This window comes from Rhamphochromis longiceps, linkage group LG3, assembly GCF_057381845.1.
Source record: "Rhamphochromis longiceps isolate RC_006_pf linkage group LG3, R_longiceps_female_GT1.1, whole genome shotgun sequence".
NCBI classification, from domain to species: Eukaryota; Metazoa; Chordata; class Actinopteri; order Cichliformes; family Cichlidae; genus Rhamphochromis; species Rhamphochromis longiceps.
Window position 1 is genome coordinate 21,084,020 of NC_140559.1, and position 20,557 is coordinate 21,104,576.

At 42.0% G+C, this 20,557-nt stretch overlaps 2 protein-coding genes across 2 annotated transcripts; both read right to left on the bottom strand.

Moving 5' to 3' along the window:
- Positions 1–964: 964 nt before the first annotated feature.
- On the bottom strand, positions 965–10,988 carry LOC146673378 (Fc receptor-like protein 5; the record flags this gene model as incomplete). Its single annotated transcript, XM_085400945.1, has 5 exons — positions 965–1,105; positions 6,207–6,299; positions 10,109–10,279; positions 10,366–10,611; positions 10,691–10,988. Coding segments are annotated over 5 exons (852 nt in total), but the record flags the coding sequence as incomplete, so codon positions are not given.
- Positions 10,989–15,954: 4,966 nt separating this feature from the next.
- LOC146673379 (butyrophilin-like protein 2) lies at positions 15,955–20,357 on the bottom strand. Its single transcript, XM_085401959.1, has 3 exons — positions 20,071–20,357; positions 16,980–17,339; positions 15,955–16,741 (listed from the first exon to the last, which is right to left on the bottom strand). The coding sequence occupies exons 1-3, from the start codon at positions 20,141–20,143 to the stop codon at positions 16,545–16,547; spliced, it is 630 nt and encodes a 209-aa protein (XP_085258085.1). The 5' UTR covers positions 20,144–20,357; the 3' UTR covers positions 15,955–16,544.
- Between the last annotated feature and the right edge of the window lie 200 nt (positions 20,358–20,557).

Here is a 20,557-nt window from a genome sequence, read left to right on the forward strand (position 1 = left end):
AAGGGGAATTTCTTTCACCTTTAAAATACTGCTGGGTTCAGCTAAAACAGTTATCATCAACTTAAAGTGCACATTTGTACCAGTGCCCCCCACGCTCTTGTTTACCTTTTGCATATCACAAATATATAATATCAGGACCACGGAGAGTTGACTTCAATGATACACTTAGATGCAATCCACAACATTATGAGATATTCTTTGGACATCTCATGTCCTCGCTCCCAAGTTCATGCAAACCTTTGCCACTTGTCTCGCCCCATGGCAAAAAGCGTTATTTGGATAGGCTTCTCAGTCTAATAACCAAAGGCAATACAGACTCAAGATGACTGACAATGGGTAAATCTAATCGAAGTATTGTATTTACATGGTTTTGCTCTTCACTATATAAATAAAATGGAAAGATGCTTGATGATGATTCATGTTTAAGAAGCTGTGTTTCTTTTGTTCTGCCTGAAATTAAAAAAGAAAAAGAAAAAGAAAGATATTATCTGCATTCAGAGTTTTTCCCTTATCATTTAGTTCCGGGTGACTAAAGAAAAGGCATCAAACCTCTTCACACACACTCAGTACTGAGACTCTTCTTGGCAGGTTACATATACTGCTGTAGTTCTGGTTTAATGCCTATTCTTTGTTTTCTGCAGTGAAATGAGGCGCGTATCGGTTAGCCACAACCAAACCGAAAGAAGTCACATTTTCCATCTAACAACGTGGTGAAACCCACAGAACCACACAAGGAAAACAAATGAGAACAAAAATTTATTCAGCTGATAGAAACCAGACACTACAAATAATGGCATCGTTACTGTGGCAATAGATTAATTAATTAATTAATTAATTAATTAAGCATTAATGTATTTTATCATTGTTTATTTTAAGTCAAAATTTTAAACCCCTGTTAAAAAAAAAAAAAAAATATATATATATATATATATATATATATATATATATATATATACACCTCGCCTTCTGTGGCTGGTCTATCCTTCAAGCTCCTTCTCTGTGGTATATGGATGTCCTCTGGTCTGAGGTGCTAGGGGGACGTCAGAGGTTGGACTGGTGGACTACTTCAGTGAAGAGTAGACGATGTCTGGCTCTGGTTTGAAGTCTGAACACAAACACACACAGTTCAAACAACAGGAAACATGATTACAAGCTTTGTAGTTCAATCAAGACCTTCTGTCTCCACCTCTGCATCACACAGTCCCAAATAAGACCAGAGAACCACTTCATAGTTATATAGCTTGCATAGTTTCCACGCTTTAACTGCTTCATAACACACTGAAACAAATCAGAAAACTCAAATCTGAAACCCACTGATCTGTAGCAATTAGCTGATCATGTGCTTTAAATTACATTAAAAGGCCACATGATTGCTGGTTTCAGAGTCTCTCTCTCTTTCTCTCTGCAGCATTCCCTGGGTGAGATAGAGGTGAGAGCTTCAGGGAGTAATGGTGAGTAGTGGTGTGACAATGAAAGGAGACGTGGGTGTTTAAAGTTTGACCAAGTCACTTGTAAACAGAAAATCACAGAGGACTTAAAATTGAACCCTGTGGTACACCACAGGTAACGTGAGCTAAAGATGGTAAGATATTATTTATGATGACCACAATAGTTCTTTGTAAGAGATGTAAATGGCAACAACCAACTGCAATGTTCCTGATTTCAACTAATTTTTTTTTTTAACAAATCAATAATCACACGACTAAAACGACATTAACAACATCTGCACAGACAGCTGCCACAAAGCTGGTGAAGAACCAGAGAATCATGTTAAAGTGATGTTGAGTCTGGACAGACCCCAGCCCAGCAGCCAGAGCCTGATCTTTAACAGGTAATCAAGGCAGTAATGAGCTGTTAGGCTTGTAGGTTTATAGCCTCCATTTATATCTGTCACTTTGAAGTCTCTTTGTTGATTCTCAACTTGTGTTGTCAGTCTTGTGTTGATATGTATACACAAATAGAAAGATTACTTGTGTATTCTCTCGAAAAGGGATTTGTAGCATGTGGGACTGTAGGCTCAGATTTATGTAGGTAGATAGTAGTTTAGCTGACAAATATGTGACAGTACAACTCATACTTATGTTACGGAGGAAGACTACAGTAATTTAAGAATTTTTGGTGTGATGGCTATTTCTCCATAACTGATGGTTTCTGTTCTCACTGCTGCAGCTGGATCACTCCCTGCACAATTAAACACATAGAAATAATTGCATTTACAATGTTAAGAGTACTGTTTTATTTGTCTTAATGCATGCTCAATCATCCACGTAAGTAAATCCGAAAAGGTTGATTCTGTTCTGATATTTTGTATATTAATACACACGGGGTGATCGTGGCTCAAGAATTGGGAGTTTGCCTTGTAATCGGAAGGTTGCCGGTTTGAGCCCCGGCTTGGTCGTTGTGTCCTTGGGCAAGACACCCGTTGCCTACTGGTGGTGGTGGTCAGAGGGCCTGGTGGTGCCAGTGTTCTGTCAGTGGGCCCCAGGATGGCTGTGGCTACAATGTAGCTTGCCGTCACCAGTGTGTGAATGTCTGGATGACTGGATGTGTAAAGCGCTTTGGGGTCCTTAGGGACTAGTAAAGCGCTATACAAATACAGGCCATTTAATGATCAAAGAACTGACCTCCCAGCTCATTGTTCATTCATTTGGCCAGCTTCAGTCATTTTGCAAATGTGTTTATAAGATTGAAACCTGCTGCTACGGCCCTTAGCCTCGGAGAAAGTGAGAAAGCCTTTTTCTCTTCAAGCAAATCTAAGAGTGCCAGGACTCACTGACAATTGGCTAGCTGGAGACCCGTGCCAGCCCTCCTGCATGCAGATTGAAATTTGTCAACCCACATAGATGGTTGGCTGCCTGGGGATCCTGTGGTCCTACGTGTAGCAATGATTGGCTTATTGTGCTCACCTGTGGCTACAGAAGGCTGGAGATCCTTCACTCTGGGGGCTGCTGCTTAGGACTGAACATGCAGTTTGTCCCTTTTGCCTCTCTCTCTTTGAACTTTGCTCACCAAACTCTGTTCATAGTTTTCAAGTTTGCTTGTTAATCTCTGTCTATGGTTGAACTTAACTGGAGTAGAGTTTGGTGGTGTTACAGCATGTGAGGTTAGCTTTAGTTTTTCACTCACATGTGTGTTAGTTAATTGTGTGCTGATTATATGCCCAGTGGTTGGCAGAACGTGGCCCTGTCGGTTTTCTGTTTGAATTTTGCAATAAAAGCTTTATTTCACTTAGTTTTAAGTGAGGGCATATGTATGTTACCTCCCTGTCCCCTAACAGAGGGGGTCGCAACACCTCTGAGACAGAAGCTGAGACTGAAGAAGTCACTTGGATGAGGGAAGAAATGTTTCTCCCACTGAAAGCACTAAATCTAGAAAAAGAACAAAAAAATTTTGGGAGTATATTTTTTTATTGTTACACTATAGCTCTTGCAGGGCATTTTTATTTTGGTTTAATCAGATATTAAGCAGTAACCTTTATACACAGCTGTGGGTTTTCAGTCTTTTTCCACTTCTTACCACCTCTGCTGAAAAACTTTTGACCTGAAAGAGCTGGTGGGTGTTTCTGTGAACATGGGAGGCAGACGACCACAAAGCTGCCATCTTCTTCTAATGCAGACTGAGACGCTTCACCACAGAGCACAACACATGTTGTTCTCACAACATGAACACTTATGTTAGCCAAACCAGGACACACTGTGGTAAGAGGTCTCATCACCCTCAGTCTACAGTTAACTGGTATCAACAACAGGAAGTTGCTTTGGGGGTTTCACGTGCAGAAAGAAGTAAAAAAAAATTCATTGTATTAAAGTAGGTTAAGTTTGATTATTTTGTTTGCTTAGACATCTCCTAATCCCAACTAATTATTTCTGTTTACAACTTGTTTGCTAAATCAACAATGCTGTGAGATTTAACACTCAGTTATGGCAATCGTCAAAAATTACAACACATTTGTTGAGGTAAGGTGGACCTGAGGCTGAGACTACACAATTAGTTATGGCCAAATGTGGTCCACAGACCTGTAGATCTGCCAAATTTAAACCAGTCTGAGATATTTTACTCCTCATAGAACATCACTGAAGGTTGAATTGATGAACATGATTCTTCATGATCATGATGACATGCTGTAATCAGTTTGATCAGTCGGCATCATTCTGGCACAAGCACTCAATACAGAATTTTGAAAAAGTAGAATCAAGCAAACAAATCACACACACACACACACACACACATGTGGACAGAGATCTCTGATGTTGTTCCCGGGATCTGCTGGAGCCACTCGCCTAGCTTGGGAGTCACTGCACCTAGTGCTCCGATTACCACGGGGACCACTGTTACCTTCACCCTCCACATCCTCTCGAGCTCTTCTCTGAGCCCTTGGTATTTCTCCAGCTTCTCGTGTTCCTTCTTCCTGATATTGCTGTCATTCGGAACCGCTACATCGATCACTACGGCCGTCTTCTTCTGTTTGTCTACCACCACTATGTCGGGTTGGTTAGCCACCACCATTTTGTCCGTCTGTATCTGGAAGTCCCACAGGATCTTAGCTCGGTCATTCTCCACCACCCTTGGGGGCGTCTCCCATTTTGACCTCGGGACTTCCAGGTTATACTCGGCACAGATGTTCCTGTACACTATGCCAGCCACTTGGTTATGGCGTTCCATGTATGCCTTGCCTGCTAGCATCTTGCACCCTGCTGTTATGTGCTGGATTGTCTCTGGGGCATCTTTACACAGCCTGCACCTGGGGTCTTGCCTGGTGTGATAGACCCCAGCCTCTATGGATCTTGTACTCAGAGCTTGTTCTTGTGCTGCCATGATTAGTGCCTCTGTGCTGTCTTTCAGTCCAGCTTTGTCCAGCCACTGGTAGGATTTCTGGATATCAGCCACCTCCTCTATCTGCCGGTGGTACATACCGTGCAGGGGCCTGTCCTTCCATGATGGTGACTCCTTTTGCTCTTCTTTCTTGGGTTACTGCTGCCTGAGGTATTCACTGAGCACGTGGTCAGTTGGGGCGATCTTCCTTTTCTGTTGTGTACCTTTCTCTTGTTTTGGTATATTTTTCTCTTAATTGTGTATATTTGTCCTGTTTATTATTTATTCCTGCTGTCTTAATTCTTATATTTTCTGATGACTTTTTAAAAGCAACCAATGAACTCTAATTACCAATAGATATCATAGTATTCCCATCAGCCTCATGCTTATTGGGAAATGTCAGCATGCTACATACATAGTAAATATAATTAATAGACCTACTAACCCAGATGTTAGTACAATGAAAAGAATGTAGGAATTGTGAAAGGCGATGAAAATGACAAGCTGCACATCTCTGCAGAAGATGGTAGTAAAGACTGATTAAGAACAGTTTTTTGTTTTGTTTATCTTGGCCCTCCATCCACACTGAGACAGCGTTTTCGGTCAAGGCTTTTTGAAAATGCTCTCCAAGTGGATACATTTGAAAACACTATTTTCACGTCACAGTGTGGACAGTGTAACCACAGGCTTTCGTAAAAAAAAAATGGCTCATTTTAGTCGTATCATGCAGTCATGTGACCGATTAAACTGAGATATAGGAGGGCATTATACAGCAGTTGTTTTGTTTGCTCTCAATTTTGACAGCCCTGTTAAAGATTAATATCAGTTTTAATATCCATTTCCAAATGTATCAGGATTAGTGTAGATGTAGCCTAAATGGGGTGGTGAAATCTTCATTCTGTCACCTCAGATGTCTGTCAAAGGTTAAACCTTTCCAGTCGGGACACTATCATCCATGCTTTGATAACCTCATGCTTTAATTAATGCAACTCTCTTTTAATAGGGCCTGGCCTCACTCTAGTCAGCTGAGCAGCTGTCGCTGTCAGTGCCTAAATCGAAATGAAGAGTGAGCATTTTAAACTGTAACCCTGAAGCTTTGGAATGATCTTCCTCTTCACTTCAGGCAATCTACTTCAGTGGTGGTCGTTAAATCTAGGTTAAAAACATTTTTATTCACTGGCTTTTGAACCAATGGGTAACTGATACTGTTACTTTATTGTTATTTTTTATTGTTTTTATTGTTCCTATTGTACTTCTTATATGTCTGCTGTACAGCAGTTTTGTTGACCTTGTATTGTTTTTAAAGTGCTATATAAATAAATTATGGTATGGCAGTTGTCTGTAAAGGATCATGTCTGTAAAGAAAGGGCATTTTGGAAGAAAAGCAGCTTTACCTCTCATATTTGAACTTTTTTGCTTCTTTTTGATGATGATTTGTCCATAAGTGACATCTTCTGTTCTGACTGCTGAGTGGATTACAGCACTCTCTACAGAATAAAACAAATAAGGAAGACATCACTGTAGGTCATACAGTTGATAGCAGAGCTGATTGTAAAGACAGCTCTGTTGTTACAGAAATGTCTACACAAAAAGCATTTGGATCATTAGTAGCGGACAATAGCATTTACATAGAAAACATGACTACTTTTCACAATGATGCTTGCATTGGATCAACATATCAGAAACACACAAACAACAAAATAGTTATGTTTATAAAATTTAAATTTGGAATTTAAGTAGAGACACTTAGGTAAATAGAATTGAGTTTAACTGTGGTTTCACACCTGCAACTTTTTCAAAAATCTGAGACAGGATGTTGGACGACTGCAGAGCTGTTAGCTTCTGTTAACCACAAACCACAAACACAGTCAAACACACAATGAGCAACATTAAACACATGACAAAAACCTACACTGGATTAAGATGATAACGTTTACACATTCTGGACAAAAGAAGTAAACCAAAAAAAGTCTATTAAAAGTGAGAAGCATAAAGTTTAACCCTGAAAAATAAATAAATAGTACTGGCAGGAAGTGATAGTTTCCGATCTCATCCATGACCTTGTTTCAGTCTTTTCCTGTTCATGAGCATTTCTTCGCACTAACATGAGGGTTTATTCTCATGTTAGTGCATGTTTGACCATTCTGATAGGTCAAAGAGGATGTACATTTTTCCATGTTGGTGGCCTATCTGTCTGGAAAACCTCATCTTATCAGCCAACTTCCTCAGAAGTCGCTCCATAGCTTCACTGTCTGGCTCAAGAGTATTGAGCATGGCAACGAGAGGCCTGATTCATAAAACAAATACTCCATTATCTTCCCATAAAATGTCTGATAAATCTATCTCATCACCAATCGTCATGAAAGCTAGCTCATGCAGCTGGCAATATCTCTGTGATGAGGTGGGTCCAGGGGCCACATGCATGTCCAGCAGGGGCAACAGAGCTATACTGGAGGCAGCCTACATGGCAAGGGGCGGCAGCACAGCAGTTGTTGTCATGGGCCGAGGCTCCCAGGCGGCGTGGCAGGCGACCAAGCAGGACTGTCCCTTCCACCGACCTCGGGCTCTAGTGGAGCAGGACTCTCCCTTGCTCTTTCCACCATCTCAGGCCGACCAGGTTCCTTGGCTTCCCCGACCTCTGTCTCAGCCATGCAGGTTCCTCTATTGCGCTGTCCAGCAGGTCAGGCTGAGCAGGTGTTGGACGTGGAGGTTGCTTAACTGCTTTCCTCTGGGAGGCAAGAAGAGGTGCAGGCACCTGCTACGGGTGCAGGCACCTTCTGAGACACGCTGCTCCAACCCGAGTAGTGGGTACAGGGGCGGAGGAAGGCTGGGTCTTGACTGGCCTCACCCTAGGGACTGGCAAGGGTGCAGGAGTAGAATAGACACCCGCCACTCCCACACAGCTGAGGGATACCGGTGGGCCCGGCAGCGGTGTCTGCAAGGAACCAACCCAAGCTGCCAGACTTGTGATCTTCTGTACCTGGAGCTCGTATTGGTCTTGCAGCTGCTCCACCACCTGCTTTCAAGAAACTTTGATGAGTGGGGTTTGGGGGACAGAGGGCAGTGAGGGGGACACTCACACAGTGCTGCTGACGCTGCAGTGGTAGAAGTTATCAGGAGTGTATGGCCTTCCCTACTCTGGAGGAATGACTGTGAGACCATTACTGACTAAAAACAGGTTGCAGTAGGATTAGAATGTCATCCCTGTGTGCTCCTGAGAATCACATTTAACCGGATTCTAGGAAAAGATACGACATCCAGCTTGAAGGACTAATAATGAATAGCCCGTAGCAGGAAGGACTGCGTGTCAATGGAACCCTCTGTTGATAAACTCCCCTTTCCATTAGCCAGTCATGCCTAATGTGATGCTTCTAAGAGGCCTATGAGTCAGTTGCATCCCTAAAAAATGTCTATGGTAAAAATAAAGTCATCTATCCCTTGCCTGGAGCTTTGCACTGCTGTGACAGGCGCACAGCTAGATGAAGATCAAGACCTGACAGACCCATATGCATGGAGCTATGTTAATTCTGCCAGAAACCCCGATGATGGAATCACCAGAGACAGAACCTTTAAAGAGCTGGCTGAGCTAAACAGGTTGAGTTAGGGCTCCTCCTTTGTTTTCCATGATCAAGACAGCTGGCTAGTTAAGACGTTTTCTAACCCTGAGGAAGAAAAGACTTCAGAATTGAACTGCAGAGCTCTAGACACCCTATTGCACTGGACCCAAACAACTCTTTTACATAACTTCTCATCCAGGATTATGACCATTTCTTGTCATCCTGGACCTGAGAGACTATTTGCAGATATCAACTGAGCATTCTGGGTATTATGAGGAAGAATGCTCTCCACCATTATTAATCCAACTGCAATTACTGCAAATAATGGAGAGCCAAGCCTGGTTTTCCACAGATGACTGACCTACCAGACTTCCTCTTTACTCCACTGAGGCAGACTGCTTTGGCCCATTCAGGGTTAAGATCTGGCAAAGGACTGAAAAGAGATGCGGCATCATCTTTAAGTGCTTGACAACTAGAGCTGTACATCTTGACCTTCTAAACCATATTGATATTGATTCTTACCTCATGGCCCTAAGAACATTTATTGCTCACAAAGGAGCACCCAGAGAGATTATCTGAGATAATATCTTTTGGGGGGATAAAAGGGAGCTACAGAAAGAAATTACTGAGTGATGTGCCACTTTGCAACAGATCTTTACCAAACAGAAGATTTACTTTAAATTTAAAACACTTAGTGCCCCACACTTTGGTGGTTTGTGGGAAGGGAAAATTACTCTATTAAGACAATGCTCTATGTAACTGTTGGTACCCAACCTGTGGTTGAAGATGTTCTCAGGAATCTGTTGATTGAACTGGAGGGCGTCCTAAATTCAAAGGGATCAGGCTATGTATCGTCCATTGTTTCTTATCTTGATCTAGAGACTCCCCGCCATTTGCTGATGGGGTAGCCAGGTGGATTACTGCAACAGGTTGTTGTTGTTGTTCTTACGTTGTAGCGCACTCGGTGCTTGCTTGGAAGTTTAGGGGGGTTTTCACTGTAAAAAGAAGTTTTCTTCCCACGCACAATGGACACTAATGTTTTTGTCACTTTTTATGGAATCAAACTCAAAGTAAGGTCAGTACTTCCACGCTTTAAATGCTGCATGCTCATACTCCCTCCCGCACTCGGTGTATTATCCATTGTTGATCTGCACACAGCTGTTGTCATGAACGGCACACTCGCTTATGTCACTGTCATGAGACATTCTTGCAAAAAAATCACGGTTTTAGTAATGCAGTAACGCAGCGTTCCTACGGGAAAGTAACGGTAATCTAATTACCGTTTTTGCAATAGTAATCCCTTACTTTACTCGTTACTTGAAAAAAGTAATCAGATTACAGTAACGCGTTCCTGCCCATCTCTGGTGGCAACCAAGCAAAAAGTCCAGTGCATGTGGTGTTGTGCATTGTTTTACTACCAGTGAGTAGTTCCCAGTAGTGCCACATATACCACATCTACCTGCTTACAAGCTTGTAATAAATGACCACAAAGAAATAAGAGGGCCTCTGTTCTTGTGTTCTGACCGACACTGAGGCAAGCATCAACCAGCAATAAGTGCAAAACACAGTTTTTAAAACTACAAAAATATTTCCTCTGTTTGAAAGGCTGTTTTTCACTATTTGATATGTTGATGTTACATGTTTAACTCTACCATCAAAGACATGTAACCAAAATTAAAAGTGTAGATTACTCAGCAAACAAAAACGCCAATTGTACATTCCAGAAGTCTGAGTCTCACCTTCAGGTTTCCTGTGAACACATCGTCTCACCAGCAGCACCAGTAACACCAGTAGAACCACAACACAGACTGATCCAACACATGACAGCACCGGTATGAGAGAGGAACCAGGAGGAGAGGTGGATGTAGGTGGAGGTGTGGATGTAGGTGGAGGTGTGGTGGTGTGTTTGTCTGAAATAAAGCAAACACAGTCATTAAGTTGTCGTCACATTGTGAATGTTGAAAGCTGCAGAAACACAGACAGGTGAGTGTGTCACCTGTGACAGTGATCCAGCTGGATGGAGACTCTCCATGACCGCTGATGTCACACTTGTAGAGGCCTTCATCAGACCTGGAAACATGCTGGATGGTCATGTGACCTGTAGGCTGCTTCCTGATGAGGGAGCCATCTTTATAGAAAGCAGCTGGGAGGTTGGAGGGAGTGGTCTTTGTTTTACAGAGCAGAGTGACGTCATCTCCCTCCATCACAGGGAGGACAGGACTCTGCAGGATCACTGATCCACCTCAACACAGAGACAAACTACAGCATTTCATCCATTTACACACAGCTTCATCAACACTAACTCCACACACTCAGCTTACCAGTGACTGTCAGGTTAACCATGTTACTGATGGGACCCTCTCTGGACTCACACCAGTAAACTCCACTGTCTTGTGTTAAAATGTAGCTCATGTTACAGGAAGAATTAGCTGAAGTAACTGGTTTTCCCCATTCAGCTCCACACTGAGTCCTCTGTAAATTGCTTGTGTTTCTCCTCAGAGTCCATCCAGCAGAGCTGTCGTCCTCCTCACAGCTCAGAGACACAAGGGCTCCTTTAAAGAACTGAGAGCTGCTGGGACTCACAGTCAGACGAGCTGTGAGGGTTACAATGAAAAAAATATATATATATTATCTGCAGTGTTGGTCAAGTTGCATTTTTTTTTTGCCTGTCCCGTTTGGCTCTTATACCATCAGAATTATTGTCTAAAGGCAAAGAAAGATGACCAACGGATTTACTTTACCAAATGGACCATCCCAGCCTTGCCATAATGGCCTATTTGATTCACCTTTTATTGTTTATTTTATTTATTTTTTTATTTTCACTTGTTAGATACGGGACAGACTTGAATGAGGAAAAGAAAAGGGAGAAAGGAAGAGGGGGAAAAACAGTGGAGAAGAGGGACGGGGATGAAGGGCAAAAAAACAAGAACCAACTAAATAAGCAGACAAAAAAAAAAGAAGAGGAAGGGAATTCCAGAGTCGTGGAGCAGAGCAGCTGAAAGCCCTGCTCCCCATGGTGACAAGATGGGGGGACAGAGAGAGAAAGGGAAGAAGAAGATCTAAGACACCGAGATGGGGCGGTGATCCGAACCAGATCAGAGAGATATGGAGGAGAGAGATGGGAGAGAAGTAAGGTCAGTACTTCCACACTTTAAACGCTGCACCCGCAAACTCTCTCCCGCACTCCATATATTATCCATTGTTGATCTGCACACAGCTGTCACACTCGCTTACGTCATTGCGAGACACTCTCGCAAAAAAATCATGCTTTTAGTAACGCAGTAACATGGTGTGCTTACGGGAAAATAGCACTAATATAGTTACCTTTTTTGCAATAGTAATCCCTTCACTTCACTCATTACTTGAAAAAAGTAATCTGTGCCCATCTCTGATTATCTGTGAATATTTTCTTACATTTCTCATTTCAGCACTTTTATATTTGATATCTACCAACAGGAACCCAATCAGGTCATATCAGTGAACATTTCTCAGGTTTAAACTGTGACAGAAGAAGGTTACTGACCTTGGTTTGTTGTGCAGCTCAGCAGTGAGATCAGAACTAAAGAGAAATGACACTCAGGTTGATTTGAGGTGAACATAAAGAACAACTCCACACAAACAGCTGACAAACACACAAACTCACTTTTCTGATTTTCTACAGCAACATTGTTGTTCTGTTCTTTTGCAGAATTATCGACTTCAGGGTCACAGTAGAGTTCGAGTTTATCAAACCTGTTATACGGTCAGTACAGGTCAGTACTATAACTTTTAAATACTACAGTAAACCCATGTTTTCACTATAGAGCTGTGTCCACATAATGAGTAAAGGACTGAAAGACTAATTTGTACATCCTCTATGCAAGAGCAAGTGGCTCCCGCCATTTTTTTGGTCAACCAACCCCAGCGAGTCAATCTGGATCCTGACCTCTCTTCCCCTCACACTCTCAGCATCAGCTCTCTCCAGGGTTGTGTACTAAGCACACTACTCTACTCCCTCTACACATCTGGCTGCAGTCCCACTCACCCAGACAACATCATTGACAAATTTGCATCAGACAAGACATCAGACTTCTGTCAGTCTGCCCCAGGGCAGCTGTGGCTACACCTGTAGTTTGCTCCACCAGTGTGTGAATGGGTGGATGACTGGGTGTGTAAAGCTAGTCCCTAGGGGGGGACTAGTAAAAGCGCTATACAAATACAGGCCATTTACCATTTACCATGGAGAAAAGTTGTCGTATCATATGCACAGGGAGTTTGTGTGTGTGTGTCATGGGGGTGCATTTGTGTGACCTCCGGCTCACGAAAAGGATCATAAAAGCAGTAAGCTTACAACACAAGAAACAGAGGATGTATCTACAAAAAAACCTCCCCCAGAACAGAGTGACTGGAGAGGTGGTCAGAAACAAAGGAATGTATTTGATGCTATAGTTTGAACTAAGACTTTACAAATTTAACAAACACAATGACAACATTCAACAATTTGACCCTAACATCATCCTTGACTTCAGAAGTGCCCCTGCCACCCTGCCCATCAAGTATGTAGAGCGAGAGGAATCCTTAAAATTTAACATCACAGCGCTGGTTAAGAAGGCCTAGCACCGACTACACTTTCTAAGGGTGCTCAGGAAGGAGCAACTAAACACCCCACTGCTGGTGACCGTCTACAGATGCACCACCGAGAGCCTGCTGACCTATGCAGTGGCAGTGTGGCATGCTAGCTGCTCGAAGGCAGACAAGAAGAGACTTCAGACGGTGGTAAACACAGCACAAAAAATAACTGGTTGCCCCTTCCCTTCTTGTCTGCCATCTATAACTCCTGTTGTCATAGCAGGGCCAGAAACATCTTTAAGTACACAACCATCTTTTTAACCTACTGCCCTGTGGCGCTTCAGATCAAGGCTAGAGCAAACAAGCTATCACCATACTCAACTCAAACTTGCACAAAAGTAATTTGGACTAAAAATTGTTGGTGCTCAAATTGTCTGTGTCATAATTGTATTTATATTATTTGTATAGTTATATTATTGTTGATCGTGGCTCAAGAGTTGGGAGCCGGTTTGAGCCCCGGCTCGAACAGTCTCAGTCGTTGTGTCCTTGGGGAAGACACTTCACCCGTTGCCTACTGGTGGCGCCAGTGTTCGGCAGCCTCGCCTCTGTCAGTGCGCCCCAGGGTGGCTGTGGCTACAATGAAGCTGCCATCACCAGTGTGTGAATGTGTGGATGACTGGATGTGTAAAGCGCAATACAAATACAGGTCATTTACCATTTACCATATTAATGTATAGTTTTTTTTATAATGTGCTAAGTACATGTGCACTTTTATGGAGCTGTTTTAAATCTCGTTATACTGTGGATAATGACAATAAAGGCTTTCATTTCAATTTCAGCTTTTCACTGCCTGCTGTGTTTCCTCGACTGCTGAACAAAGATAAAGAGTCAGTTCAGACCTGCAGTTGGTCCTCGTGGTGTTTGAACTTGAATTAAGCCTGATTTGTTTTTCATGTCTTCTCCTCCATCATCAGTTATCAGGAGAGCAGACAGTCAAAGTACAAGAATTCAAACAAACACAGAGATTCTACTTACAGAGCAGACACAGCACAGATGTTTCCTTCATCGTCCTTCTCACTCATTTGAGCTTTTTTTCATTTCTGTCACTGACACCAAGTAAAGCCCGCCCTCTTCCTCTGAGCACCAGCTTTCTATTGGTTCAAACACACTGGGTAACTAAATTCTTATAAAAATGCAAGATACAAACTGTAAACATGTATCTTTTAATGGAATGAGATTGCTCAGACATTTGGCAATTCACACAGCTGGATAGAAAAATCAGAAACAAGTCAGATGTCCTCTGGTGTCATTGATCTGTGGTTTGGTTGATGAACAAATCCACGTCTCTGTAGTGGACGTCCCCCTCAGTGAGAGAGGCAGATACGAGCTGAAACACAGGAATCAAACCAGGGACGCTGCTGTTATGGAGCCGAACTGGAACCAGGTTGCTGGTTCGAGCCTCGACTCCGACAGTCTCGGTCGTTGTGTCCTTGGGCAAGACACTTCACCCGTAGCCTACTGGTGGTGGTCAGAGAGACCGGTGGCGCCAGTGTCCGGCAGTCTCGCCTCTGTCAGTGCGCCCCAGGGTGGCTGTGGATACAATGTAGCTTGCCATCACCAGTGTGTGAATGTGTGTGTGAATGGGTGAATGATTGTGTATAGTGTAAAGCGCTTTGGGGTCCTCAGGACCAAGTAAAGCGCTATACAAATACAGACCATTTACCATTCAGACACTGAGGCCCTCTGAACACATTTTAATTACAGCAGTGCAGAGACACACTGATGACTGACTGGAACACTATGATGGTTCATATATGGCCACTAGAGGGAGATGGTGGACTTCAAATACTAACATGGATACAAGCAGATCATCAAATTGAGGTTTCAACACAACTGAGTTTGATGCTCTTTGATGTTTGCACAAGTACATGAGCCTTAATATACAAGGAAAAATGTCTTCTGAAACATCTGTTGGGTTTTCTTTGTCAAACTCTTCTAAACTCATATTAAAAACAAATATGTTGGACAGAATCAACCTTTTGGGATTTACTTATCTGGATGATTGAGCATGCACACACACTGCCATGTCTATGTTATGTTGTGTACCATATTTACTCAGGGCCTTCTTGATGTGCTGTTCTTCTGCCTCCCTGGTTGCTGTGTCGTTGGGGATGGTGTTCGATCTGTGTTGTAGCGTCCTAATGACACCCTTAGTTTATGCTCCAGTGATGAGAGTCAAACCTTAGACACACACACAGTGACATTTGAGAAATGAAAGGAAGTTTAAACAATTATTGCACACTTTCTGTACATCCAATAAACTTCATTTCACTTCTATATGATATATTTAACTGACATTTCTTTTATTGTAACAACCAACGATTTATGCAGGGAAATAATGACTATTAACAAGGTTGCCCAAACTTTTGCATCCCACTGTATATACAAACACATATGTAAATGGTAAATGGCCTGGACTTGTACAGCGCTTTACTTAGTCCCGAGACGAGGCTGTCGGACACAGAGACTCTCCGAGCCGGCGCTTGAACCCGTATATATATATATACTCATCTCAATCTGTTTCTCACATTTTATTTTTATTCAAGTGTCTGTTTTATTGTATGTTTGCACAAAGAGCCATAGCAATTTCCTAATGTTGTAAATCTGCTCAACATTTGGCAATAAACCCTCTTCCTGATTTCTGACTCAGCTGAGACTGAAGTTGGATGAGTGACGAAACGTTTCTCCCACTGAAAATGTCCAGATGAACAGAATCACCCTTGACTGAGCATCAGGATTACTGTGTCTATGTTGTGCTCTGGTGAAGGTAGACGGACTCCTTTATTTAGAACTAGTTCAAATGTGAGGTCATATTGTGAGCTGCTAACCTCCAGGTTAGCCTGCACTGTAGTTGATAAAAAAAAGAGGCAGCTTTATCAATGTAACAGGGAGGAAGAATACAGAATAATGTAATTGACCAATTGTCCAACGATTACGATATAATATCCACTACCTCTGAGAGGCAGGTCTGTAATTATGAGAAGCAGAAACAGTTCACACATGGTTATATTTATTTTGGATCGATTCAAGGTGACAAAATCGGCATCAACAGTTTCAGGAAGTCAGAGCTTCTGATTAAAAAACAAAGTACAGCCACAGGAAATGTTGGAATAAAAAAAAACACATTAAGTACTAACACATGTGGATCTTTGTTGGGAGAATATATAAAGGAAAGTAACAGCTGGACAGTAACAGACTGAAGTGTCTCCTTCATGGAAGGTAAAGTTCAATAAAGCTGAATCGTTCCAGGTCAAAGGGAGGAAATGTTGGACTCTGCAGCTACATAGAAATGTTTTTTTCTTTGGTTTCATTTTAATGAAATTACATTTAAAACGAGTCAAACACCAGCAACATGTGATCAAAGGATCCTGAGTAATATCAGACAAATACTGTTTATATTCCAAACAACTTTCTCCTCTTTTCTGATGAAAAATGTAAATTAAATGCAAAATCTGGACGTGTCTGACAGGTACCTGCTAAATGTTTAATATTACTGATTTCTGTCTTTCCACATTTTCAGTGACACGACTGAAAGCAAAGCACAAGAATCACAGTTAAGCTGACATTTCAAACAGGCTGAAATTCAACAGGAGGCTGGTATGAATCCTGACTCTGTTGTTGTTTATGTTTTCTGTAGATCAAAAAACCAACAACAGCAACAAGAAGCACAGCAGAAACTGACAGACCAACTTTCAGTCCAACATATCCATCCTCCTTCCCTCCATCCTCCTTCCCTCCATCCTCTGTGTCTCCTCCTGTCTGACCTGCAGGTGAGAAACAGGTGTGAGGTGTCAGCTGTCAGGTAGGTGATGAGTGAAGAACAGAACAGAATCCATTTCCTCTTCAAACTGCTGTCAGACATTATCTACTGCACTCTGATCACATCACTCAGACCAGCTGCTTTCTACAAAGTCTCATCAACAACATCTTTAGAAACAAACATCAACAACCAGGAAGCAGCTTCACCTCTGATCACACACACACTCAACTCTACTCACTCACCTGGAGGATCAACTCTCAGGTTGATGATGCTGATGGGATCAACATCTAAAACACCTCTCTTCCTGCGTTTAGTTTCTGCCTGGACGACACGACACTCATATGTTCCAGTGTCATTACTCGTCACATCCTTCAGAATCAAAGACACGTCTCCATCCTTCATCTGTCTGTACTGCAGATCCACCCGGTTCTTAAAAGATGGATGCTGTTGATCTGGATAGAAACGCTCATCCCGGAAGAGAAGCACATATTTCTCTCCCAGGTCAGCTCTGCTCCACTCTAGAACAATAATGTTGTTCTTGTTTGGAGCTCGACATGTCAAAGTGATGTCCTGTCCGGACTTAGCTGTGATGTTTTTGTTCTCTGAAAGAGGAAACAGCACAGGGCAGAGAGGTTAAAGGTCAAAATATAACAACTCACTACACCAGGCAATGAGAGTGAAGGTCACTTGTGTCGAACCTAATTTTTCACTGGCACTGCTTTAAAAGTATGTTCTAATAGAAAGGTGTCTCACTTTGTTACCTACCTACAATAAATAAACAGCTAATTGAGATCTCATGTTACTGGTGAAGCAGAAACCTTAAGCCACAGTCTGAACATAATTCTGTATTTCAGTGTTTGGACTCAGACACAATGTTCCCGTCTGGGTACGTGTTTCTGTTTGGACAGCAAACGCAAACATGCTGTAAAATCCCAACTGCACATCAATGGATCAATGCACATCAACCTTTGGGTTGGGTCAATACTGATTGGCTGATTAAGGGTAAGCACAAGTATTGGAGCTACTGGGAGTTCACCAGCAACAGAAGATAAAAAAAAATCATCGTTGTTAAAAGAAACACTGCATGAAAGGCTCAGAGTGGCTGCAGTGGACACTAGTTTTCACTTCAGCTCTTTGTGTGTTATAACTTGACTCTTCTCTGTGGTTGGCTGAAGATCAACAAACAGCACAAGGAAGATTTGCCCACAGACCGGTTGTACCACATACACTGCCTCCATCAACATCAAACACTGTGCAGGTAGATGAGCCGTCCGTCTGCCTTCATATTACTGCACTGAAGCATAAAAGCAGCATTAGAGTGGCAGCTTCAGATGCCACTGCTTTGCTGCAGCAGCTGCCTCTATTCAGAGGTGATGCCACCACCTGCTGAGCAGAGCTGTCGTGATTAAACACTGAAGGATATTAATCACATGCACATTTGTGCAACCACACACAAGAACTTGAGTTGTGGTTCATTTGTAAAGCTCTGGAGAGATACAGACGACACTGACAAACGAGGCATGTTCAGTGCAAAGAATCTAGATATCCTCATGCTCCGGTAACTTCAGGGTTAATTTGGGGTTTTCTGTACTACAGACGTGTAGTTAAACAGCTATGAAATAACCACTTACTGACTGAGCAATCGTCCAGCATTATCATCAATATTCCTATAATCAATATAAAGTCTTAGACACAACTGTTGCTATTTTTGAGCGGATGGTGTCCTTTAGGGTCAATAGACGTCCAACATCTTATTCTGACTGATGAATAACTTTGAACAGAGAAGCATCCAGGTAGCAGACCAGCCTCAACTATAATCCATCATATTCATGTGTCTTACTGATAAAACTGTGGAATTAAAACTCACACAATAAGTGTTTGTGAGCTTTTCTTCCTTCCTTTAAATAGGATACATTTTATTAACAGCTCTTCTCCAGTCTCACTGAGCAAAACGTGCACACATTTATACAGCACGTTTTACACTGAACTACAGCACAGAGCCTTTCCTCTACATCTGATTATCTACAGCAGATTTTATGTATAACCTCTACATATGTTTAATGACCTTGTATAGTTTATCCTTCCTTTGCACAATCAGCTGCTGTTACACTAATCACTGTGACTGTTTTGATGTTGCCAACACATCTGTTTCATGTGAACATGTAAGTGCATCCTGGAGAAGTTTAGGGCGACTGTTTATTGATCCTAAAAGGAAAATGCTACTTGTCTATCTGATCAACAGTATTTGGGTACATGAATCTAGATAACTTAAAGAGACCCTCTATCAGTGTTGCCAACTTATAACTAATGAACACACACACACGCACACACACACAAAGTAACTCCCCCAGAGCGCCAATTTCGGGTCACTGTTGCCAGTGTGGAGCAGGGTTGGAATTGTGACATTAAAAAAACAATAATTGCTAAAAGAAATGTAATTTGTAGTTAAATAATTCTAACTGCCTTTTGGACGTTTTTTACTCACTTTATGTCTCTTCCATTATTTCTGTCTCCAACAACGTAGGTTACAATTACATTAGCATGACCAAATATGCACATTAGGTGATGATGTCATTAAGCGACTTCTAGCGACTTTTAGGACAACCAATAGCGAATTTGATTACTGAGGAGTTGGGAACACTGCCCTCTATATGTTGAACTCTGCAGTACAAGACCAAGTTCTCAGAGTGAAGCGTATTTAACAATTCTCAAACAGTAGCAGTGCAGATCAGTAGCGTCTTCCATCCGAAATGGGAAGTCAGCAATTTCTGCTTCTTAGTCAGAATTACTTTCAAATAGAAGTACAAAATGAGGCAGTGCACACAAACAGTATCAAACCCAAAACGTGTAATCTGTACTTTCACTTTTGTGCTATTGTGTTAGCATTGTGCTGTACGGCTAGCTACAGATAGAAAACCGAATAACAGAATAACAGATCAGTGAGATCTCCAGCATGTAACAGGTCGTTGGTGTCCATCCACATCCATGGACTCCAGTTAGCTAGAAGCAACATAAATAGTGTTTTATTTTCTTTTATGACTCGTACTGGAAGGTAGTTAGCTCAGGAGAGACGTCACAGTACAACCTCCATCAGACCTCTGAGATTAAATAAGCGTAACAAGATTTTAAATTTTAAGCTTTTACTAATGTTTACAGGCACTGCTGCCATCTTGGATGGTGAATTCAGGATTATTGGGGATTTTCACAGGTGGTATTTGAAAGCTGAATTTCGTACTGCAATTCGTTACCTGGTTACATAAAAATAATTCATAATCCATCTTAGTTTTTATGTCAGAGCGAAAGTGATTTTGGGTTCTCATAGTTAAATCTCACCTGCAGAGACAAACACGAAGAGACCGACAAACAGCAAAGTGGAGAAAAACAAAAAAGATGTTCGGCGAGACATTTCCGTAGCCTAGCTAGCTAACACTTCCACCCAAACATTAGCGGACGTCACATCCGTGGGTTGGAGACAGAGTGTACGATCATTTCTTTTTTTTTTTTGATAGTTTTCAATTATATCTATATTTTATAATATATTATAATCACGGAGAGGCCGCAACAGCTCGAGACGAGAAAGAAATGAAAAGAAACGAAGGCAAAAACAAAAAACTGAGTTCTCTACTTCCTGTCTTCACTTTTTCTACTGGAATAAAAGAGCTGATGCAGAGTTTTTATCTAAGTGGTGACGCCTGCCGTTCAGGAGAAAACTGCAGAAAAATTGCTATTTGACGCAGTCATGTCAGGTTGATTTGGGTTCCAGAGATTCGTATTATTGGGTTTTTATTTACTGATCTGGTGATGGGGAACTGGGGTTTAA

Bases quoted from the DNA above. Each gene is read 5' to 3' on its own strand.
- LOC146673379 (XM_085401959.1), bottom strand. From the start codon at position 20,143: ATGTCTCGCCGAACATCTTTTTTGTTTTTCTCCACTTTGCTGTTTGTC. The intron at 17,340-20,070 runs GTGAGATTTAAC...TTCCTCTTTCAG, and splicing joins CTTCGTGTTTGTCTCTGCAG to AGAACAAAAACATCACAGCT. The intron at 16,742-16,979 runs GTGAGTGAGTAG...TCTCACCTGCAG, and splicing joins CCTGAGAGTTGATCCTCCAG to GTCAGACAGGAGGAGACACA.